This window comes from Corella eumyota, chromosome 5, assembly GCF_963082875.1.
Source record: "Corella eumyota chromosome 5, kaCorEumy4.1, whole genome shotgun sequence".
NCBI lineage: Eukaryota > Metazoa > Chordata > Ascidiacea > Phlebobranchia > Corellidae > Corella > Corella eumyota.
Window position 1 is genome coordinate 5,264,649 of NC_137494.1, and position 22,974 is coordinate 5,287,622.

A 22,974-nucleotide genomic window follows, 5' to 3' on the forward strand; every position below is an offset into this window, starting at 1 on the left:
CTAATAATGTCATCAACATATTTTACGCTTATTAACATGACGTCACTAACGTTTAAGGCTTCCATTTAATTAATTTATCTTTTTCCAGTTTGTTTTAAATGTTGGTACATTCCGTGCCAAAAATTGCGCCATTTTACGCGTGTTATCTTTGCGCCAGATTTCTCCCGCCCTACGTACAATTAGCACGCTTTTTTGTTTTATGCTGTCGCCTTACAGTGAACTTGTACTGAAAACTAGTAACAACAAAACATACAGGATTATTAATATTAAAAAACAAAAAGTCAAAAGAAAAAATGGCAGCCCTCAATTGTGAGTAAGTATTTAATGGATTAAAAAAGTGCTGTGTTTAGTCGAAAAATTATAAAAAAAAACCTAGTCACTTTAGTTAAACAACTTGAATTAGCTCTAAAATTAGTTCTGGGAAGAAAATGCTTGCTATTTTGACCTGTAACCTTGCAGCATGTAAATGTAAGATAACAAAATTGAATCAACATACTTTAGATTACATCTATGGCATCTACTGCCACATTTCGATGTACTGTCAATCATTTTGCTCAATTTTTAGCGTAAAAAGTACATTTCACGTTTATTTTATTTAGGGATTAAAGGTCGTGACGTCGTCAGCAAAGCGATTATTAGATATTAAGGTATTTGTCCCGATTTAACTTAAGCTACCATGTACAACTTTTAAGTTAGATCTTCAGGGCGGAGCTGATAATCTATTGACACTTGTAAGATAAACTGTCAGACTTTGATACGTTTGCTAGGGCCTAATTTAGAGTGAACGGGTTTTATTGGTGTCAGCAATTTAACATAAAATCAGTTACAAATTGATCGAACACAAATTTTGACACTTGTGATAAGATAAACGTTGCTTGTCGTGGCGTAAAAATTTTGTATGACATCATAAAACATTAAATGGCAATGTGTGAATGAACTCAGGTTAGTGTTAAACCGCGTATTGATACTCCTGGCTTAACGACAGTATGACATTTGGCGAAAATCGCCAGTTTGGGTTTCTTGCTCTCTAACGCCACCACCCGTCTTATTGACTCGTAATTATCACCCATCAGGTTTCGCCGCCGAGGTTTTGACAAAACAGTGCTCGGCGGGAAAATGCTGTCAGAGTCCTGCTGGAAGTTCTCCGAAGGCGAGGTTTTGTTAAGAGGTTTTCCAGCTATTAGACAAGGGTTATTTTTAAACTTCAGCGAGGTAGGACTGTCGTTGGACGGGGTGTATAATTCTTGTAGAAATTTTCGCATTGAAGGCTTGTACCCGAGATTGCGGTAAGCTTTAGATGGCACGATTTGTTTCTCCAAAGTTGGCTTCGTACTTTTAACATGGTTGCAATCTTGTTCGTCTGCAAAATTCAATAACTTCTCAGCACCCAAATCACCCACAACTCCGTTTATTCCAAATGGTTGTAAATCCCTTACTGCAGCTGTTAGCATTTCGCGAACAGTAGTCACTGATTTTGTCCCCCCGTTATCCAAAGAACTAACGGCTTGCGATAAAACAGAAGACTGGCTACTTCGACTTGTACCGATTGCAAGGGTTAACGGATCGTCTCTTTGGTCGTCGCTTTCGGGTGAGAGTCTAGACCTAACTTGCCGTCTAAATTTTTGTTTTTCAGTTTGAGTGTTATCTTCCGTTTTCTTAACATCCAAAGGAAGAAGCACTTTGTTGGTGTTAGTCTGCGTATTATGGTCACTTGGCGCTGAAAGTAATTGCTGTTTGCTTGGCAGTGAGTTGGGGGAATTTGTTGGCAGAGAATTAGGCAATGATAACTCGACAACTCGGCACATTGTTTTCTCGTGGAGATGGAAAGGAGGAAAAACAATGCCTTGGTGGCGGTCCATGGATGTGTAACGTAGCTTTGGTGTATCTGTAAACAAGATAATGTAACCATTTTTACCACGAAAAACTCACAAGCGAGTTAATCTTTAAGTTACAAAGCTGCTTCCAAAATCTAATCCAAACTAATGTTAAGTTAAATATACATAGGGTAAACACTTTTCTTACATGAGGTTAACTCTTCCTTTCTTGTTTCCCCTCTAGCTGTAGCAAGCCTCACAACTTCCTGCATGTTTAACCCGGATACAGACTGGACTGGATATTTTCGCACATCAGGAAGCCTGACTTGTTTTCTCAGTGGAGACAGGTTTAGATTCCGCTTAAGTTTTCTTGCTTCCGGGCTTGGAATAAGTCGGTCTTGGTCTTTTTCGTCCACTTCAGATTCGTCTTCGGATTTATCGGGCGTACTTTCGTTTTCTTCCGACTCCCCAAGAGCGGGCAGTCTAGAACATATTTATGATGTAAGTGATCTTGTCAAATGGCTTAATTTATAAAACAGAAGAAGTGTTTATTATCTTACGTCTGGTTACTTGCGATGGCTTGTACTTGATTCTTCGAACTAGCATTAGCTGTATATCTAAACAAATAACATTTTTTACCCTTTTACCATAGGTGGGCACAGTTAATCGAAAAAGCAACTTCGTTAAATGGTTATTCGTTACACAATACAGTAACTTCGCTAATGTTTTTTCGTTAAATTAAACCAAGTGTAACGGAAGTTATCGTTGAACGTTAACGTTAAAATTTAATTAAAACAAACAAAGAAATTACCTTTTTTATAAAAAAATAGTTTTTTTCTTAATTGATGTTTTAACTAGACAAAAATGGTTTAAAAGAAGTTTTTAAAACTGGCATAGGCCTAATGCTCAAATAACAGTGGCCGGATAGTAATTACTTACATCGTTTAAAAATTGAAATGTTTAAACCCGATAAACGGCGATATTAAACATATATAGTCCTCATATTACCATGGATTTTCTTGTAAAATATTGAGTTAACAGGCTTAATTTAACGAAAGTACAATTTAACGAAAGTTAACAGGTCCGATAACGATTTTTAAAATTAACTTAAAAGTTAACTTTTAACCAAAAATTTAACTTCGTTATTTAACGTTTAACGCATTAACGATTTTGGTGCCCACCTTTGCCTTTTACGTAACAAAAAAGTGCGATAAAGTCTATGTATTGTTCAGGGTTAAACATCTTGCCTTAATACAAACCCAATACTTTAAACGTATTGCAAATAAACAACTTACGTTCTTAATTTGTATAAGATTTTAGGTAATCCCAGGCTTTCATAAACCTTATCGATTTCATCTGGTCCATACAAACCGTGGCAGGTACAATTCCTGTGCCCAGCAGTTATGCGGTTTCGTACATGCCGATATTCGCTCATATATTGGGTGATATCAGGATAGTATTTAAACGTACTTTCTGTTGCAAATAAACACAACAAAGAATTACTTTTTTCAAAGTTGGCTAATTTACATTTAAATTTATAAAGTAAATTTGTGTACGTAACTGGAATGACTTATTTTTTTAACAAACAAAATAAATTGTCTAACTAGATTTGTTCAATTCTTGATCTTCTGTCGATGAACTCTTCTTTGTTAATCCCTTGCCTGTTTCTTTCTTGGACTTCTTCTCTTTTGAATTCTTGCTTTTTCCAGAGGACTTTATTGATATCTTTCTTCTCTTCTCGTACAATAACTCCTCTTCATTTCCCCAGGGAGTCAGCGGGCTTGTGATTCGAAGCAATGAAGATTTACGAAAAGATGTACTGCCTCCTCCGGACCCTTTCGGAGATCGGGATGTTGTAATAACATTTTCCTTTTTCTCTAAAATGCGCGAAGAACGAGCTAGTGCGCTTGATAAGGCAACGTCTGTTTGTCGATTTAAAATCGCTTCGGTTGGCGGCATTTTTAAGTTAAGTCCATTAAACTAAATTCCTTTAAAACTTTTTTTACATTTAATCTTTAAACGTTTTGCTATCAAACACTTTATACTTTTATAAACTTATCTGTGGAATAAAACAATACCTATAAGATCAGTTCAAGAATAATGTTATTTTTCTATCCACATTTTTTGAGTTATTTGTTACTTATTAAGCTATAATTTTCTAGTCTTTGTGTGTATAAGTGACACCTTGGCCATTCTCTTTTATCCTATAATCGATAACAATTTAGGATTTTAAAATAAAGCAAATTCCACATTTCCGCGAACAATGTATATACCATTCTCTACATTTTATCCATTATCCCACTTTTTAACTTTTTACAGATATGAGGTAAAGATAATAGATGTAAAGTTTATTAGACAAACCTTTGTGACATGTATCCAAAATTGTAACAATACATTCCAGTATTTACAATCCTATAATTTCAACTATGATTTCGCTAACTTCAACCCTATACTTGATGTGTATCAGCTTTTCGACAATAATAAGGCTGTCGAGAAAGGTTTTTGCGGTCAGTGAACGTATGTAACTGGATACAATTTGGGTAACTTGATATTCAGGGAGGTACGGTACAGCAGGTGAGAGAAAACACACGCTGGTATTTGTTTTCAATATTCGATTAATATTACCCGTACATCGTATGATATAAACAAGCTTTATTAGAATTAAAAAACGGCACACTCTTAAAAAAAACATTATTACCTATTTTTATCTGTGTATTAGTTTAGCTCTGCCATAATAAAATCGTTAGCCTTTTAAAAAATTGTCTTTATATGTACTTACTAGTGATGGAATGAGTTATTAATAAACAGTCAGATTAACTCCACATAATTTAAGAGTTAACAGTCGTGGTATTTACTGCCCGTTTAATATTTTCGTAACAGGCTGCCAAACTCCAAAGTTTCACTATATGAATTCTTTTAAACTGCCTATAACTTTACTGTAAATAAATAAACATAATATTGTATGTTTGAAATAAGGCACACGCAACTAAACTTACAGAAACGTGCAATACAAGATTATAATTGTGCATCAAATTCATGTTATACAAGATAAAGCTAACCCAAATTGTGAAATATCATGTAAACATTAAAAAACCGTGTTTAAAACTAACTTACTCCTGCATACATATGTTCAACTGCTTGTTGGTAAATATAAAGTTCTCCGAACTAATTTTACGTAAATTTTATACGTAAAACACTTAGTTTCGCTTAACAAATTACTGTTTTATGATCAGTAAATATAATTTTACTAAATTATAATTTAAGTAAATTATTGATTTACTGATCTTAATGCAAACAATTGTAAATCATTGCGTCACGAACTGTTGTTTTGTACCTAGCAGTCGATTTAAGTGCGTTACATTACTCCACTTGATATTTTATAATTAAAAATAATGGTACTTCAAAACACCAAGTCAACTATGTTTTAAAGTATTTAGCAATTAACAACTTTTGACAAACAACCATTTTACCATAAGAGTTTCCGGCAAAACCAAAACCGGCAAAAACAAGAAAATGCAATGGCATATTTATTATAAACATATTTACAATAGAACTTAATAATAAATTAACAGTTACACACAAAAATATATGTATTTATTTTCATTCTTCCTGATATTTTGCCACTTGGTCGAAAACTATCTGTGTCTGGTTATTTTCAAAATAACATTAGTGGTATTTAAATCTTCTGACTTTGATACAAATCTAAATTCGCACTTCACAATAGTGAGTTATGATTGCTGGACGTCGATTAAAGACGAAAACAATGGAATAATCTGCGATTTAAAATCTCTATTTATTGTTGCGTGTGTAATACAAGGTACACAAACTCCTCACTGGCATTGTAAGTTAAGTGTTGGATACGCTATACCCACGCAACAAAACATTCCATCACTACGTATTAGGTTTAATAGATGTAATCAAATTGCCAAAACGCGTTTGCCGTTTAAACACACTTTGACATTTCTTCAACTAATAATTTCTTATGTTTATTTATTCTCGAGGTGGGAAGGTTGACCTTAACATAGAGTAACATCAGTTACCCCGACACATTTTCGAATTGCCTTTGGCAGCGACTTTTTTAGGGGTGCTACAGCATGAAAGCAGTGGGGATCGAACTCCGGACCTCATGTAGTGCAGTAAAGTGTTCTGACTACTGATTTAATATTAGCTTTTGTAAAAAGTGTTGGTATAGTCTAGTTACTTTAATTTGTAAATGAAAGATCAAAACATAAAACAAATGTTATCAATAGTTTTATTTTTAACTTGTGCACTGTTAGTCCGATATACAAAATGTTTTTAATAATAAAAAGACGACACTTTTCTAATTCCAATCTCTATAGTGAAAATCACTAACAGCTCTTGTTCACCGTCTAGCGGTCACTTTTTTTTCAATCGTATAAATCAAAGTCGACTCTTCGAGCGGAGTAAAATGGAGCATTCTCCTTATCAGCTCTGCGTACTTGTACCTCATCTTTAAAGAAACCTTGATCTTTCCAATCCTTTAGTGTAAAATTTCGGCATATTAAAAAGCATCTATATTTATAGCTAATTCAATAAGAAGAAACTTACAGTCATCTGTTGTGTTGTGAAAGGCCCAAAAACTTCAGTTTCTTTGTCATTCCATTTATATTCCCACTTGACAGAGTTGTCTTCTGTTTTATCACCTTTATTATAGATAAAAAAAAAGTTATAACAAATATCAGTTAGGTATAGTAAAGCATTGTGCTAATAGTACTTACTTTAAAAAAATTAACAGGTTAGTGATCTGACAATATTACAACAATAAAAACAACCAAAATATGGTAATCTTAAGCTATTAGGTTGTAAAATCGATATAATAAAATCTTTTATACCATTTGCTTTGTTTGTACTAGGTTCAGTTGAAGTATTGGTCTGAGCATTGGTGTCAATATTACTTCCAAACATATCCAATGCATCGTCGTCATCAGCATCTTCAGGTATTTCTACTGTTGAGGCTTCTTTAGACACCGTTAACTGTTTGTAATATAAAAAAGTTGGGTAAAATGTATTTTAAAGGCAATGTAAGTAAACTAGAAATATTCATGGGTAAACTAAATTTTTTTTTTTAATTTATATTACTTACAGAGTTTAATTTAAATTGTATTTTCTCAAAAGTGTCGGTGTAAATGTCATAATGTCCTGCACCAGCCATTTGGTCAGCTAGTTCGGTTAATTGAAGAAATTGTCGCTTTTTTAATTCTGTTTCTTCTTTAATTTTTGCCGGGTCTTTACCTAAATTATGATCATAAAAATTTTCAAAGTTTTAGGAGATATTAAATAAGGTTCATTTTATGGTTTTATAAAAACATTAATTTTACTTGATACTTCTGCGTCATCCTCTGCTTCCATATCATAAACTGTTTCCCGCTTCCAACTTCTCACCGTGCTCTTCTTCTTCTTCTTGTCATCAGAACCTCCAAGTCTTCTAAGACCTTTGCTCACTGATTCTCCTTTGACAAGCAGAGACACAATTTCCTTCATTACCTTAAGTAAAAAAAATGAATTTATAAAAAAAAGCATAACATTAATCTAGAAAAACATAAATTAACACTAAATTAGCTTTTAAATTACAAGACTAAAAACTATTAAAAAATGCCTAATAGAAGTAGCTAGAATTACAAATGTTAAAAGTAACAAAAGTTAAAAGGCTGAAGATTGCCAAAACAAAACCAGGTTCCAAGTAGAATTTCTTAAATAATCTAACCAAAATACTATATATACATATAAAAAAGAAAAATAACAAAAAGAGTTACCTTAACTTCATCAAAGGCTTGTTCTTCATCACTACTGCTGTTATTCACTTCCATTTGCTCTGGGGTTTTCTTGATATTTACCTTCACAATAAATCATAAATTACGTAACTTAGTTTCTCATTTTTTTTAATAATTACGATACATGAAAATTAATAAAATATATACTTACCCAGTCAATATTGTCAAGCCAATTATCATGAATTTCTTTATCTTTTTTGAAGTGGTAATGACCCTGTTTATCAAAGTCGCCTTCCTCCATTTCCTCTTTAAGATTAAAGGGGGTAATTTGGGGCCCGCTGTCATCATAAGCTGAATTCTCATAATCATCTTCCGCTCCTATATATTTAAAAAATAATTTTCAGTTTTATTTATTTGTAAATATTTGGCAACACATTTAAAATAAATGAATAACCTTCTACATCTTCTTCAGTCAACTTCTCATATTCTTCCTTCTTTTTTGCTCCTTCCACCTCTTCATCACTATCTGCATCTGGAGTAACAACTGGAATAGCTTGCTCCTTGAAACAATTGTTATAGTTCAATAACAACATGTCACGTTTATGTAAGACTAAAAATGGGCAGCTTAAGTCTGGAAGTTATCTTTATTTAATTCCGATATTTTACAGTTTTATTATTTAATAATTTAAAATAATATTCAAGTTTCAGAATGTACCTTAGCCTTAAATTCCACAGATTTCACTCCATCTTCATCAAGTCTAGCCGTTTTTGTGGCCGCAATCTCCTCCTCATTAAATCTAACTCTTTTTGGCATGATTTTTTCTAAATTATTTTAATTAAATAACAAACAAATTGGATCAACGTGCAACAGGTGTTTTAACAATTAATGTACAATATCGCAAAGGCCCGCCACGTTTTATTTATTACTCTACAAAGAAGTCCCCAGGGTTATCAATATATTATAAAAAATTTCAAATGTTTTTTAAATTAAATTTTTATTTAGATTTAAAGAATTTATGTGGTATATTAATAAAACGATAATGCGGCGTTATTTTTATTTATTCTGTCACGCCATAATGATTTTTTCATTCATAGTAACCTTCTCTTACGTCACGTTAAGCACTCAATAAACCGACATTTACGTATTGGGAAAACTCACGTAAGTACTAAAGTCAACCGGCCTTTCGCGTAGATAGAAACGTGGTGACAATTTGAAGTACAATCTAATAAGAATGAAAATTAAATTTTAAATTTTTTTTCGGGTTGGGCATTTATGTCATCATAAATATAAGGTGATATGTGTTAAAAAAACATTCGGTTATCTGATTTCATTTTTGAATTTAACAGCTTCATTAAACAGTTAATAGAATTACCCTTGTAGCAGGCTTATCTAGTATGACACAGTCAGAGTCATTGCATCTTACCTTATACAGGAAGGAGAAAGAAAAAAGTAACATATGTCTTTTTTTAATAAATGGCCTTAAAGATAAAATATGTACTCGAAATTAAAAAAAAACTTAAACCTTTTTTTTACAGATTAGTAGAAGTAAATAACACTCAAATTTTGGACAATATGAATTTATGTATAAGCATGAAAAATTTAGTTTTCCAAGTTATACTTACAACATTGGTTTTTACAATAAATAATACCATTGGAAATAAAATCTACAAGGAAGGTATAGAATACAGTTTTATGTATTTTTAGTTACCTAATAATTTTTAATTATATACATTGTTTTTTTAAGGTAACATAATTAAGTAAATGTTTAAATAAATTTATGTACTAAAGAAAAAATCAGTTTACTTAAAATAACTTTTGTATTTAAATTTTGTTTCTTTAATAATTTTGGTTAAAACTTTTTTACAAATAAACATTGTTATATGATTATGGGGTTCTTAGAACTAAGATTAAGTGGGAGTGTTAATTCACATATTTTCTAAGAACTCAACTTTATCTAAACCATGGAATTATTTAAAAATATATACAATACTTAAACCTTTTTTAGAAAATTTGGAATGTTATTACAATTTGGACGATTTAACCCTACTTGACGAAAGTAACAAAATTTTGGTCAACTGTCCAGCTACGTGTGACCCTGCTCACTGTTATATAATAGGAACTAAATATTATATGAAATTGTCACAAATATGCTGTGCAGGAATTCATGCAGGAATTTTGGTAAAAACTTTAAAGTTGTTGTAAGATAGATAAATTTTAAACATATACACATTTTTTTGTAAAGAAACATATTTAACAGCATGTTTTAAAATTAAGAACATCATGATGTAGTTAAACAAGAATTAAAAGTGATATAGCAAATTCATTAAACATACAAAATCACACCTTCATTACTTATTTACTTTGCTTAACTTGAATAAAAAAAAAAAATTTAGTAGATATATACATTTCTCCTTTAAAATATCTGTTTACCATAAATTACTAAGATTTCTGAAATAAACTAATATTTTAACAGACTTCTCAAGGTGGAAGCATGTTTGTTAAAATTCATAGAAACAGAAAAACTGGATTTACTTCATCACTTAGCAACAACATAATGTCTGATGAAGATGATTCAACTGTTCATATTTATTTTACATTAGAAGGTGAAACATTTTAATTAAAACAGTTTTATAATAATAAATATTACTTGTCTAAGATTGATCGTGTTGTGAATTATTATATTTTAAATATAATAACCTTTGTTGGTATTTTTTAAATTGTTTAATGTTTTAAGGTATAACAGTAACATCAACGACATCATCAACAACAGCAAAACTTTCTACAACGGAAATATATACAACTACAAGTACACCAAGTTCCTCTACAAAATCAACAACTTTAGTTCCTAGTACAACAACAACATTACCGACTACAAGTACAGCCACAACAACCACATTACCAAAGACAGCGACAACAAAAATGTTAAACCAGGCGTTTTTAGTTGAACAAAATACATCAATGTTATCGATGAATGAGTTTGTATTAAATTTAAAGGTGGATTCAGGCATAACAACTTTACCAACAGGTAGTCTAAAGTATAAACTTGGGATTTTTAAATCTAAAAATAGAACCAATGAGTAACAACCATAAAGTTTAAAAATAAGAATTTTATACCAAAAAGTATTTTGATTTTTTTTATAGATCAAGAATCAACTAATAAAGACGAAATCAAAAAATCAAGTTTAGCATTACCACGTATGTTTAAGGCTATATTGTTGTTAAAAATTGTCAATCAAAAAGCCTATAATGTTAACCTTTTATCCCTAGATGATTTAACATTTTTGGTTTTACACAGACTTTTTAGTTTTTTTATCCTTTTAAGCATACCAAATCAATTAAAATTATTAAGATTTGAAAAATGATATCGCACGAATTATGATCATGCAAATGAACTTTTAATCACTAAAAAGAAATAAGTTATTTTAAATATTCAATATTTTTTAGTTATTTGGATGATTTCTCTGGTCGGTATTGTTGTCATGGCCACATTTTTCTGTATTGTGTTTTATGCGAGACGATCTCAAAGAAGAAGAGCATTAAGGTAAATAAAACAAAACTTTTTAAATTTAGAATTTTTTGTAAGTAGTAGAAATTTGCAATTTTAAATTTTGATTTTCAAGTTGCTTTTAAAAAGCAGCCTCAATCCAAAAAAGAAATAATAACAAATTTAGTCATTTAATTTTTTATTACTCATCCAAATTTTTGGTAAATACAGTACTCGACTTTATTTTTTGACTAGCCAATTTGCTAATAACAGTACATAACAAGTAAACCATAACTGTCGTTACCAGATTTTTGAAATTTTAATCCTCTTTTATTTTATTTAAAACTGTATTATGTAAATGACAACAAGTTAAATCTAATCCATCATCAGGTTATTAATTTGTGTATGCTTCTGGCAGAAACAGGATGTAATTATAAACTCTGTTTTTGTTTACAATAATTAAGTATGACATGGTGCATGGCGGTTTAAATTTTTTTGCACAAACCATAAATTTACTTAAAAATGTCTAAAAAGCTTTTTTTTTCTATTATAAAGTTAAAGTTTTTATCTTAAAGTTTTTCTACACATTTGAAATAAAAAACTAGGCCGGTAAAGACTAATTATATCAAATATGAAAAGTTTATGATAATTTATCTTTATTAATAGCCATTTTCCCGTTTTATTATTAACCATTTATGATTAGTTTCAGATTAATATCAACATTTATCAATATATTAACAATTTTTGTTAATATTTAGACGACAAAACCAAGGCTGTCACCACGAGGCTTGTGTATGTTATACAGCCATGGATACCTCACAGCAAGGTCTTTTAAACGATCCAGAGACGTGTGAACGTCAATGCGACTATAGAAATAAAATGGAAAAAGAAATTAAAATTGTTGATGATACGTGTTCCGGTAGTAACGAACAGTGTGCAACGTGTACAAATCAGAATTGTCACTCTCTAGATTTTTAAATTTTTAAAGTTCCTTATTTATGTTTCTATTTATAACAATTTTTTATGATTTTTTTTAATGGGTTAATGTTTTTTACACAAGCCTAAATTGCACTTTGTTTTCTGCCTTCAATTAAATTTCATAAAAACTTTCGGCACTAGAAACATTACTCTCTAAACTTTATGTATTTTGTAATTTTTTTTAAATTAGAATTGTTATTGTTTTCCTAGTTAGACAATTTTCAAATTTTTGTTTCAAAATAGTATTGTTCCAAAATTTAACCTATGCAAATAGAGAAGACAATTAAGGTTAACAATATTGTGCAGGAATGTGTTTTTTAAACTGCCTAATGTAGTAAAACTTACATAAATTCTTAAAATTTTTTGATTCAAAATATCGTACATTATAAATGCAATTCGTAAAAACCTCTAAATTTTTCCCTTGAAGCACTTTTTAACCAAATTTCTATGTACTATTTGTAAGTTACGGCCTCTTTCAAAGTGCGTTTTTAAACCTAGTTCTATTTACCTAACATTTGGAGTTAAATTTTTAAATATCTGTTTATACAAAAATTGTATTAAATACCATTAAACCTATTGGTTACTATTTAATTTATTCTTGTAAATAGCTTTGTTTTTTAGTTGTTGGCAAATAAATGTAAAGTAGTGTAGCGAATTTGGTTGGGTAGTTAAATAAATAAACATAAAAAAGAAAACCTTGCAAGCTTTAGATCAGTTTTATTCAGACTGCTTATTTCTGGTAAATTTATACTTTAAACTTGTTTTGAATAATATCTTCTTCATTACGGAAGCCCACTGATGACTTTGTTTGATTAATGATTAACAGAAACAAGGCTAAAATATTAACAAAACAAGGTTAAAATTGAAAAAAAATGCGTGACCAGAATTTTAGATAGTACGTAGCCTAAAAAAGTTGAAGTGACCAGGATTTTAGATGGTACCTAGCCTAAAAAATGTAAAATCTTTTACTAAAAATAAATTTATTAATTACTAATGACACAAATGTAACATTAACGTGGTTCAATTGAATGATAATCAACTAAACGAAGAGGAAATACTAGTCTTGTCGAAAAATAGCATAAAAGTCATTAGTTGAGGTGCGCAATATCTTTTGTGTGGCGACTATATTACGACCAACAAATTCTATGGTAACCCTCCAAATAGTAACAAATTGTGTCTTAAAAATATAGATTGCTAAATGAAAATATCTCAGTACTGAGGTAAAAAATAATTAAAAATTTTAAAGTGAAAAAAATGTTATGAATTCCGAATATTCCGCATTTTAATCTCAGGAATTCCGTCTAAAACATCTTTCCGCAACATGTGTTATTGCATGCGTAAATGCAGCTTGGTAAATAAACGTCACGTACAATAAATAAAATTTGTATCTTATTATTTTATTACTAGTATATTATTACTTTATTAAATATCACCGTATCACTTTTTAAGTGTAAACTATTTTAAACTTACTTTATGAACAGACATTTAAAACAAAAACATAAAACTACAATGAAAAAGGCGACTTTTACTAGAAAACCGAGCAAAAGTTCTGCACACTCCATTAGTGGAACCTTAACGTCCACACGCAATGGTTTGTTGTTGGTTTCGACTGGAATTCCGTCGTTGGATTCTGTATTAGGAGGTGGTTTGCCTGTGGGAAGTGTTCTTCTTGTTGAAGAAGATAAGCATACAAGATTTTCAAAGCTACTAGCTAAGTAAGTTTTATATTTTTAAATATTTTGAATTGTATCATGTTAACTGCACGAACCTTAAGTTAAACAATGTTTTTATTTTTTTTAAATGTCTCATTATCTTCACAGTTTATGCTAAATTTTCTATTACTGTCTTTGTTACACGCATTAATTAATGTTAATCTTTGGCAATCTTGTACCCACATGTCCGACCAAATGTATTTGTTATGTATCTAATTACAAGTTATCACTGTATAATCCAGATACTAATTATATATTTATTTTCTTGGTACATGTGTTTAAAGTTTTATATTTTTAGATATTTCATAGCTGAAGGATTGCTGTGTAAACATGGTGTTAACTTGACAACTTTTCAAGAAGATCCTGAAACAGTCCTTACCAATCTGCCAAAACCTTTAGACCAAACTGATAAGGATAACAAACAAGAAACAAACACAACCCCAGACATGAAAATAGCATTCCGATACAAGAATTTACCAAAAAATGAAAACTCTTTATCGAATGTTCAAAAGTTTGGACATTATTATGACATCAGTGAAACAATGAGCAGTGATAAATTAAAGAACTGTGACGTAAAAACTTTGAATTATGAAACAGCAATTTCATTGTGTGATCCTATTAACAAAGACTCCCTATTTCGGTAAGTTATTTTTTAGAGCAGTAAATTTTAAAAATTAGGTCCAAAGTATTCAAATTTAAAAATAAAGTTTTGTATTTATGGAAATCTTAATATAAAGCAAAACTTTGTTTCAGAAATATTCTGCATCACATTCAAACCCATGCTGAAAATCCCATTTACAAAGTTCCCTCAACAATAAACAGTGAAACAAAATTAAACATTTTGCGGGTTGTAATATCAACCTTTGCATCACCTTTGTTCTGTGAAAACACAGATGAAAACATTACAAGAATTGCAAAATTTTTACACTGCATCAGAGCATTGGCTCGTAAATCTCTTTTAACTGTTATGATATCTTTTCCATCTCACTTATACAATGAAGCACAAGTTTCTGTGGTAAGACAGATGGTGGATTGTGCAATAGAACTTCATTCTTTTGATGGCGAAAAACAAAATCCACTTTTTAAGCAGTATCATGGTATGTATTAATTAATGTTAATGTACTTAAAATGGTTTTTACCATTTATGTTTGAATTGTTAATAGTTTAATCTTTTTTTTTAAATAATTTTTTGTGTGTAAATAAATTAATTATTGGTTTACTATGTAAAGGGCAGTCCTATATAAATAAAATTAAATTATTAAACGATTAACTTTTTCACGTTTTCATTTTTTAGGCTTATTTAAAATTCACAAACTGCCGCGCTTAAATTCTCTTACCAGCTACGTGCCATCATCATTTGATCTAGCATTTGAGTTAAAACGAACAAAGTTTGTAATAGAATACTTACATTTACCACCTGATTTGGCTGAAAATGTCAGCAGAAGTCAGACAAATGAAACCATGTCATGTGGAGATAATAATGTTAACTCAAAATTGGATTTTTAAATATCCTTTTAAAAACTGCACTGGTTATAATTTGAGTCAAGTATTTTTTTTATTTTTAATTTTTCTTATTTGAAAATATGCTTTACAAATTAAACTACAATTTACAAATAATTTACATCATTTAATAAGAAAAAGAAAAAAAGGAAACTTGTGCTATTTTTATTATTAGTTAGGCATCAGGGTATAATCAAGTAACATACAATTTACAAAAAATACCTAAATTCTTACCAATAGTTAACTATTTTAACATCAAATTTTTTTAATAACCACCTAAAAATTAATAGCGATCGACTTGCCTATTAATTTTTATTATCACATAGAACAAGGTCTTATAAAAAAGTGTCATATTAAAATGTTTTACATATTGGGGTATTCTTCTTGATCATTAGGTTGTGTTTGGTCAAGATATTCTGATATTGGGGTGCTGAATGCTGCATTTTTCTTGAACGGAGTGTCCCTTGTCTTAATTTGAGATACACCCTAATATTCATTACATTGGAATTTAGAACAGATTTTAACTTTTAAAATGTGAAACTAAATTATAAAGAGTTAAGCTTAAGTGATATGTTTTACTCAATTTATAACAAATATTTCTTACATGAATTTGGTCTTTGTGAGTTGACCAAAAAGTAATGCACTGCTCTGTGTTTACGTTATGATCCTGTAAAAAAATGGTACATTAGAATATATTTACAATTTTTAATCAAATTATTGCAAATTAAAAGAATGCACATAATTGTTAAGTATATATTAAATTACAATTTTGGTATGGTACCTTGGTAGGGGGTGGAATTGTTGAAACAAAATCTGGTTTATCATAACTTTGTTGTTTAACTGTGACATATTCTACAGGTGGAGCTGGGGGGTTAAATTCTCTGTGTGTTTCTTCACTAAAAATACAATACTAAATTTAAAAATTTTCTTCACTAAAAATACATAACTAAATTTAAAAACAATAACTACCCACCCAACTTTAGTATGTAACATTTTTTTGATTAATTCTTCCTTCTTTCCACAAGTCCTTACTTCAGGAAATTTAGGTTGCTGGAAAGACTCTCGAACTGTTGTTAGTTTTTCTGCATTTGCTTCTAAATGTAAAGTTAAGAGTCCCTTGTGGCCATGTCTGTGGAGCTGTGCACTGCTGGTGTATTCAGAATTTACATCAGTGGGCTCATAGGATGCAGCTGCTCTCTAAAAAATGGAAAAAAACTTATTTGAGTGACTTTACAGTTTACCACTAAACAATCTTTTTATTTATAGCTATTTTATACACTGTATTGTCATTAGACAACCAATTTCATATCGCTGTATACATGTAAAAAAAATATTGAAATCTGGATAAGGAAAATAACTTTAAAACGGACGTAACGTAAAATGTTCTTTATTAAACAAACACAAGGCAAAAAAACACGTTTCTACCTCCTCAACCCAATTTTCCAGCAAACATTTTCCCCCAGAATTATTATATCTAATTTCATTTCTTCCTTCGTACAAACTCATTATTATAATTATAAGTAACAGTTACTTAGGGTAAAAAATGTTGAAAAAAGCATACAATTTGCAATAATAAAAATTAGCATCAATAAAAAGTGTCATAGCAACAAGCGTTACGCATTATAACCTGGGGATAAACAAAATGTTATTACTGTTCTATTTTCGTATTTTTACTTCAGCACGTAACATCTTTTGTGTAGATAATAACTTTGTTTTTAAAGCCATTCTAAATTAAAAAATTTACAACATAAAGTTGAAATTTTTAATTTATTTTTATTGCGCCAGCGTTTCACAATTTTTTACGAGAAAGTCGGGTAATACCGGGCATAAACTTGAGAAACACAAATCATTTTAAACTTAATAAAATCTAATTTTAGTCTAATTTCTTCCTACTGTTTATTTTGCAATGTTTAAAAATGTATTTCGTCATGTTAAACAAACATATTGTGGTTACTTGTACGTATTCCTAAGAAATGGCAAGACGTCAAATCAAAAATTTCCAGGACCTTATTTGAATATACTTTATTTTAAACTAAACAAATATTCTATTCTTCCAACTTTTAAAAAACTTTTTTGTTACTTTTTTGTATATAAGGAATGAATAAAAAAGGATTTTAACTAGATTGTTTTGCTTAACCAAAAAAGTTGGCGAGATACTGGCATAGGTGGGCACAGTTAATCGAAAAAGCAACTTCGTTAAATTGTTATTGTTACACAATACAGTAACTTCGCTAACGTTTTTTTGTTAAATTAAACAAAGTGTAACGGAAGTTATCGTTAAACGTTAACGTTAGAAATTTAATTAAAACAAACAAAGAAATTACCTTTTTATAAAAAAAGATTTTAAATAAAGGTTTTTTCTTAAACGATGTTTTAACTAGACGAAAATGGTGTAGAAGGAGTTTTTAAAACTGGCATAGGCCTAATGCTCAAATAACAGTGGCCGGATAGTAATTACTTACATCGTTTAAAAATTGCGACGTTTAAACCCGATAAACGGCGATATTAAACATATATATTCCTTATATTACCATGGATTTACTTTTGAGTTATCGGGCTTAATTTAACGAAAGCATAATTTAACAAAAGTTAACAGGTTCGATAACGATTTTTAAAATTAACTTAAAAGTTAAATTTTAACAAAAAATTTTACTTCGTTATTTAACGTTTAACGCATTAACGATTTGGTATATTTTTACGTTTTTTTGATAGATTATTGCAGATGACATATTTGAAAAACAATATGTATAAATTATATATTTTAACATTTTTGATATTTATCGGGAGTATTTATGGTGTTGAGGTGGTGGATAGGAATGACCCTTGCTCCCATACAAATCCATGTTCGTTTACAGGTAAAAATAGAAACTTTAAAAATTACCAATTAGTTTAAAAATTTGAAGTTTGTATGTATATAGATATGAATTGTAATGTTCCACCTTATTTTTTTTATAAATCGAAAATAAATAAACAAAATATTGTCAAATAAATTTGCCTACCCTGAATTTTTTTAACGCAATTTTAGAAACGTTTTACCTAATAGGCCGAATTGTGCCAAAAGGTGATTTTTAAAATTTGTTAAACACATTACTAGTTAGAACAAAAACTTTAAAGTGTGGCAATTTTACTTTTATATAGTTTCTTGTAATGTTTGTACAATAGGGCGCAGGTTATTGTTCAATGCAAAGAACTCCATACAACGCAAAGAAATACTTTCGTTTTCAGATTTTTAAATTTTATTTTGCGATACAAAAGTTTGTACAAATAAAAATATAAACAAAAATTCCATGTACAAAATCAACAAATATAACAAAAAATGTATCAAGATGTTTTTTTTCAGGTGGTGATTACGTCATACCTACGCAAGAGTTAACCTCGGTAAACGGTAAACTTGAGATGCAACTGAACGTTAATATTGGCCACCAAACTTATGAATGGTTGACTACGCATAGAAGGACATATAATGGCAGTAATCCTGGACCTATATGGACGTTTAAAGCTGGCGATATCGTAGCTGTTAAATTGGTACTTTTAGGACATTTTTTACCAATCTCCAATGAACATATTTTTATATACAGTTGTTCTAGTATTTTTATTCTAGCAAACGTATTTTTTACAACATAAATGTATAACATTAAATGTCTGGTTACCAAAATTTAAAATTTTACTTAACTTGTTAAATGCTATATCTATTTACAAAAAAACTATTTATTTAAGAAGAACGTATTGATCTAATCAAGATTATCAAAGTTAAATTCAGTTTAACAAAGTTGTTTAACAAGGTATTTTTTTAGGTTAACGAGCTTACTGAACCACAAAAGACTGAAAAGGAAAATGAACAACGTTTTCCCAACGTAACTAACCTACATACACACGGCCTTCATATCAGCGCACTGGTATTTACTATCACTTGATAATGAATTTAAATAAACAGATACGAAGTATTTAAAAGTAGCGTGAATATTACAGGTCTACGAAAAAATTGACTTTAAGTTAAAAAAGACATAGCTAATGCATTTAAGAATTTTTTTTTTGAAGTATATTTGTATTATAAATACCATTGTACAATACAATGTTGCACTTAATTAAAAATATATTTAAAATGTTGTAATTAATCATATTTGATTATTGTAGGCACCTCAGGACGATGTCTTTATTCGAGTTCACCCAGGTGAATATTACAATTACGAATACATAATTCATGATGAACAACCTGCTGGTACTTACTGGTATCATGCTCATGTACACGGCTCAACATTATTTCAGGTTTATTATATTTTACATGTTTTATCTTGAGGTAAAAATGGTGCCCAAGAATAGTTAAACTACACACTTCTTGCTTGGTATAACTATACATGTTTACCAAGTAAACATTTTTATGGTTTATTTTTTTGAATACGACAACTTGATTTAAAAACTTTTGTCTTTAATTTTAAATGATCTACAATATAAAATATCGCAAATACTAAATGCAGGTACATAGCGGCTTGGCAGGTATGATTATAGTTGAAGACGATTTACGAACCGCACCAGCTCATCTACTTAATGTTTCATGTCCTATGCATTGTGAACATGAGATACGGTTGTTATTTCAACCAACTTTAATGTACGTAAACACTGGTACCCGGGGTTTCGCCAACATTCAAAATTTGATTGACGACTACGCGGGGTTTAGGTAACTTACGCAAAAAATATTTTATGAATATTTATTTAATTTTAAATGGAAAATTACACAAATTTTAGGCATTCTCAATACAATACATCAAATGGTGAGACTTTAGAAGATTACTTGATTAAAAATGTTGAATATTACACAACGAATAGTCAGCTGTGGCCGAGAATTAATATTACAACTGGGCAAACAAAACGATTCCGGTAACGTTAGAAAGTTTGTTATACTAAAATTTAAATATTATTTTTAATAATGTATTTCCTAAAAATCATTAATCAGCAGCTACATTAATTAAGAAAGCCAGAAATCCACAAACTTATATTTATTTAAAAATTTTTAATTTAAATGTTAGTATGGTCAACGCTGGGGGAGGAGCAGTTCTTGAAGTAGCTATAACCAATCAAAACGGAGAATTTACAAAGGGGTGTGCCGTCATGGAGATTGCGTACGACGGAGTTTATTTCGACAAAGCCAGGCCTTTAAAGTTAAACAAAACATTACTTATTGCTTCTGGAAGAGCAGACTGGCTTGTAGTTTGTAATGAGCCTGGTATATACGAGGTATTTGTTCAGTTAATTAACTTACTAATGTATATTTTTTCAAAGGTTTGTCATGATGTTTACTTAATTATGGTTTTTGTCTCAAGGTTTGTCATGATGTTTACTTAATTATGGTTTTTGTAAAACTTGATTAGGATCTTTTCCAATTACATTGTTTAGAGTTGGCTCATTTTTTATTTTAAAACATAGCAAATTTAATAAAATATTTAAACTTTTATGTTGAAATAAACTGACAGACTAAAATACTTTCAACTCAATGAAATGTATTTTTATATTTTAAATTTTTTTTAAAAGTTGAATTACTGAAAAAATAACTTTAATTACAAATTTTGCTGTAAAAATTTTAGATTTTTATTGAAATAGTCTTAATTTTTTTTTTAAGTAATAATCAAAAATTTTAAATAAAAAGCGTACTAATAATTTAAAGGTTATTTATTCTATTATATTATAGTTAAGATCTATGCACAACCCACTGGATGAGATGTCGATGGGAGTAACGCAACCTCATAACCAACTTCTACTTACCATAACTGTCAATGGCCCTGCATCATCAACCATCATACCTACGTCACTTCCCGCAAGACAAAGTTTTGTTTCGAATTTTCTCATACTTGGGCCCGATGAGGTACAGAGTGGGTTTGTTGTTGAATTAAACGCGAATGCCCACATTAATAGAGAGAAATTTCTCGAACGTGAAAAGTACAGGTGAACTTGAAATAAATATTAAAATTTGTAAACATTTTGTGTACATACATATATACAAAAAATATTGTACAAGTTAACATTACTATTAGTTTTATCAATTTATTTTTAATTATCTTTAGGTACAAAATGGAATTAAATAAAGTACAAGAATGGCATTTAATTAACACAGATACATTCTTTAGTCATCCTGTTCATATTCACGTTAACCACTTTCAGGTAAAATTAATTTAAAATATTTGTTATTATCTTAGCTTAATTCAAACACTTTAAAAAAACATTTACTTTTATTTTGTTAATTTTGTTTTATGCTTGTTATAGATTGTGCGGTATAACAAGTATAGTGGCCCTTATAGTAATTCGGTCGATGATGAACTTGTAATGTTTGACCAAAGCGGAGATAAATGTTTTTACCAACACGAATCTTATACAGGTTTTTTTTAATGTTTAATTTATAACTTAAATTAAAAGCTGATGAGAATTTTTTATAAATTCAAGAGTTTAAATTTAAATCGGATGTTAGTTTATTTTACTTTAAGTATTGTTGAACTAATTGTTTTTTTGTTTTTTTTTAGGAGAGGAAAAAATTGGCATTCCTCCCGACCCCTTGAGATTATTGGGTCATGAAGAAAGATGGGCTAAAGGTGGACCTGGAACATTGGGATATACTAATGCCGGAATATTTAGGGACGTTTTACTAGTACCATCAATGTCAAATATTACAGTAAGTTTTCACATATTTCTGTCCTAATTGGCTTTATAAAATTTGCTTAACTGTTAAATATTTAGTTTGTTTAACATTTATAAGAATCTAATTTTTATTTGTTTTAAGATTCGATTTTTACCTCATGAGTTTACTGGTGATGTTGTGATACATTGCCATCTTTTAAATCACGAAGATTTTGGAATGATGATGACCGTGAAAATTGTAGATGAAGGTAAAATTTTGTTTGAATTTAAAATAAATTTTTAATGAGTGTAAGTTGTGAATTATAATTAACATTTGAAAAAAGTTTTTTTAAAAAGTCGGTAAAGTAAGTTAATTAAAAATAACCCGAGATTACTATTAACGATTTAAAGGTGAGGATCTAACAGCCAACGTGAGATCGGGTAACGCTTATCCAGGAACTTGTAAAAGATGTGATCCTCCTTTTTTTAATCAAGAAAACAATTGCAGTCAAACAACCAACACTACAGTAATGACCTCAACTCCTTCTGATACTACCGAAATACCCACAACTTTTTCCGGTTCTACAGTAATGTCCACAACCTCTTCTAGTACTACATTAATAACCACAACGTCTTCTGGTGCTAGTAAAGTAATCAAATCCTGGTAAGAAAAATAATTTATAACATGTAACTATAGCACAGTAGCATAATTAAAAAACAATTAGTAATTAAGCGTATAACTATACTTTAATATTGTCTTTTTTATAGGTGGGACTTTATAACGCTGTACTTCTTTTCGCTTTTGTTAGTCTTTGTTTATTAAACATATATACATGCAGAACGTTGTAAACATGATGTAAATTTTTTTAAACATTTAAGTAAATATTTTTTGTATTATTTTGTGATAAAATTTAATTAATTAAATGCACATTGTACTTTATAAAACATTTAAAACACTTTTTCAAGCACTCACTTTTAAATTATGCCAATTTTGAGTTTTTTTATTAAAAATTATATTTAAAATATATGTCTTTTAAATTTTTGTGTTTTTAGGATTAGGTAATCCTTTTTTGAATGTTTTATTTGAACATTTTTTATAAACATAAAAATAAATATTATTAAAAAAATTAAAAAGGGGCGTGAGTCACGA

At 29.6% G+C, this 22,974-nt stretch overlaps 6 protein-coding genes across 6 annotated transcripts; 3 read left to right on the plus strand and 3 right to left on the minus strand.

Moving 5' to 3' along the window:
- Positions 1-784: 784 nt before the first annotated feature.
- Positions 785-3,860, minus strand: LOC145752653 (uncharacterized). Its single transcript, XM_082568957.1, has 5 exons — positions 3,419-3,860; positions 3,110-3,287; positions 2,375-2,431; positions 2,023-2,297; positions 785-1,885 (listed from the first exon to the last, which is right to left on the minus strand). Exons 1-5 carry the CDS (start codon positions 3,771-3,773, stop codon positions 939-941), a joined length of 1,812 nt encoding a protein of 603 aa, XP_082425083.1. The 5' UTR covers positions 3,774-3,860; the 3' UTR covers positions 785-938.
- Positions 3,861-6,052: 2,192 nt separating this feature from the next.
- On the minus strand, positions 6,053-8,393 carry LOC145752806 (CD2 antigen cytoplasmic tail-binding protein 2 homolog). The gene is made up of 9 exons (XM_082569148.1): positions 8,262-8,393; positions 8,001-8,106; positions 7,758-7,924; positions 7,589-7,669; positions 7,154-7,319; positions 6,919-7,067; positions 6,668-6,809; positions 6,384-6,478; positions 6,053-6,313 (listed from the first exon to the last, which is right to left on the minus strand). The coding sequence occupies exons 1-9, from the start codon at positions 8,358-8,360 to the stop codon at positions 6,203-6,205; spliced, it is 1,116 nt and encodes a 371-aa protein (XP_082425274.1). The 5' UTR covers positions 8,361-8,393; the 3' UTR covers positions 6,053-6,202.
- Positions 8,394-9,086: 693 nt separating this feature from the next.
- Positions 9,087-12,656, plus strand: LOC145752950 (uncharacterized). Its single transcript, XM_082569330.1, has 7 exons — positions 9,087-9,222; positions 9,553-9,725; positions 10,021-10,150; positions 10,282-10,572; positions 10,689-10,742; positions 10,992-11,088; positions 11,790-12,656. The coding sequence occupies exons 1-7, from the start codon at positions 9,120-9,122 to the stop codon at positions 12,007-12,009; spliced, it is 1,068 nt and encodes a 355-aa protein (XP_082425456.1). The 5' UTR covers positions 9,087-9,119; the 3' UTR covers positions 12,010-12,656.
- Positions 12,657-13,518: 862 nt separating this feature from the next.
- Positions 13,519-15,227, plus strand: LOC145753334 (elongator complex protein 4-like). Its single transcript, XM_082569744.1, has 4 exons — positions 13,519-13,724; positions 14,020-14,361; positions 14,475-14,818; positions 15,016-15,227. The coding sequence occupies exons 1-4, from the start codon at positions 13,519-13,521 to the stop codon at positions 15,225-15,227; spliced, it is 1,104 nt and encodes a 367-aa protein (XP_082425870.1).
- An 80-nt stretch (positions 15,228-15,307) lies between these two features.
- LOC145752929 (sperm-associated antigen 8-like) lies at positions 15,308-16,792 on the minus strand. The gene is made up of 5 exons (XM_082569301.1): positions 16,647-16,792; positions 16,195-16,418; positions 16,003-16,117; positions 15,826-15,888; positions 15,308-15,707 (listed from the first exon to the last, which is right to left on the minus strand). Exons 1-5 carry the CDS (start codon positions 16,725-16,727, stop codon positions 15,585-15,587), a joined length of 606 nt encoding a protein of 201 aa, XP_082425427.1. The 5' UTR covers positions 16,728-16,792; the 3' UTR covers positions 15,308-15,584.
- A 1,245-nt stretch (positions 16,793-18,037) lies between these two features.
- LOC145753335 (multicopper oxidase CueO-like) lies at positions 18,038-22,606 on the plus strand. Its single transcript, XM_082569745.1, has 15 exons — positions 18,038-18,076; positions 18,384-18,390; positions 18,562-18,746; positions 19,016-19,117; positions 19,356-19,487; positions 19,697-19,896; positions 19,965-20,096; positions 20,246-20,453; positions 20,905-21,158; positions 21,278-21,374; positions 21,477-21,588; positions 21,731-21,879; positions 21,988-22,093; positions 22,236-22,469; positions 22,593-22,606. The coding sequence occupies exons 1-15, from the start codon at positions 18,038-18,040 to the stop codon at positions 22,604-22,606; spliced, it is 1,971 nt and encodes a 656-aa protein (XP_082425871.1).
- Positions 22,607-22,974: the final 368 nt, after the last annotated feature.

Bases quoted from the DNA above. Each gene is read 5' to 3' on its own strand.
- LOC145752653 (XM_082568957.1), bottom strand. From the start codon at position 3,773: ATGCCGCCAACCGAAGCGATTTTAAATCGACAAACAGACGTTGCCTTA. The intron at 2,432-3,109 runs GTAAGTTGTTTA...TTATTTGTTTAG, and splicing joins ATCTTATACAAATTAAGAAC to ATATACAGCTAATGCTAGTT. The intron at 1,886-2,022 runs GTAAGAAAAGTG...TCTTGTTTACAG, and splicing joins AAAGGAAGAGTTAACCTCAT to ATACACCAAAGCTACGTTAC.
- LOC145752806 (XM_082569148.1), bottom strand. From the start codon at position 8,360: ATGCCAAAAAGAGTTAGATTTAATGAGGAGGAGATTGCGGCCACAAAA. The intron at 7,320-7,588 runs GTAACTCTTTTT...TTTTTACTTAAG, and splicing joins AAGCCTTTGATGAAGTTAAG to GTAATGAAGGAAATTGTGTC. The intron at 6,479-6,667 runs GTATAAAAGATT...TCTATAATAAAG, and splicing joins TAGTACAAACAAAGCAAATG to GTGATAAAACAGAAGACAAC.
- LOC145753335 (XM_082569745.1), top strand. From the start codon at position 18,038: ATGACCCTTGCTCCCATACAAATCCATGTTCGTTTACAG. The intron at 19,118-19,355 runs GTATTTACTATC...TGATTATTGTAG, and splicing joins GCCTTCATATCAGCGCACTG to GCACCTCAGGACGATGTCTT. The intron at 21,880-21,987 runs GTAAGTTTTCAC...ATTTGTTTTAAG, and splicing joins CATCAATGTCAAATATTACA to ATTCGATTTTTACCTCATGA.
- LOC145752950 (XM_082569330.1), top strand. From the start codon at position 9,120: ATGAATTTATGTATAAGCATGAAAAATTTAGTTTTCCAAGTTATACTT. The intron at 10,151-10,281 runs GTGAAACATTTT...TAATGTTTTAAG, and splicing joins TATTTATTTTACATTAGAAG to GTATAACAGTAACATCAACG. The intron at 10,743-10,991 runs GTATGTTTAAGG...AATATTTTTTAG, and splicing joins ATCAAGTTTAGCATTACCAC to TTATTTGGATGATTTCTCTG.
- LOC145752929 (XM_082569301.1), bottom strand. From the start codon at position 16,727: ATGAGTTTGTACGAAGGAAGAAATGAAATTAGATATAATAATTCTGGG. The intron at 16,419-16,646 runs GTAGAAACGTGT...TCCATTTTTTAG, and splicing joins TGGAAAATTGGGTTGAGGAG to AGAGCAGCTGCATCCTATGA. The intron at 16,118-16,194 runs GTGGGTAGTTAT...TTGTATTTTTAG, and splicing joins ATGTTACATACTAAAGTTGG to TGAAGAAACACACAGAGAAT.
- LOC145753334 (XM_082569744.1), top strand. From the start codon at position 13,519: ATGAAAAAGGCGACTTTTACTAGAAAACCGAGCAAAAGTTCTGCACAC. The intron at 13,725-14,019 runs GTAAGTTTTATA...TTATATTTTTAG, and splicing joins TTTTCAAAGCTACTAGCTAA to ATATTTCATAGCTGAAGGAT. The intron at 14,362-14,474 runs GTAAGTTATTTT...ACTTTGTTTCAG, and splicing joins AACAAAGACTCCCTATTTCG to AAATATTCTGCATCACATTC.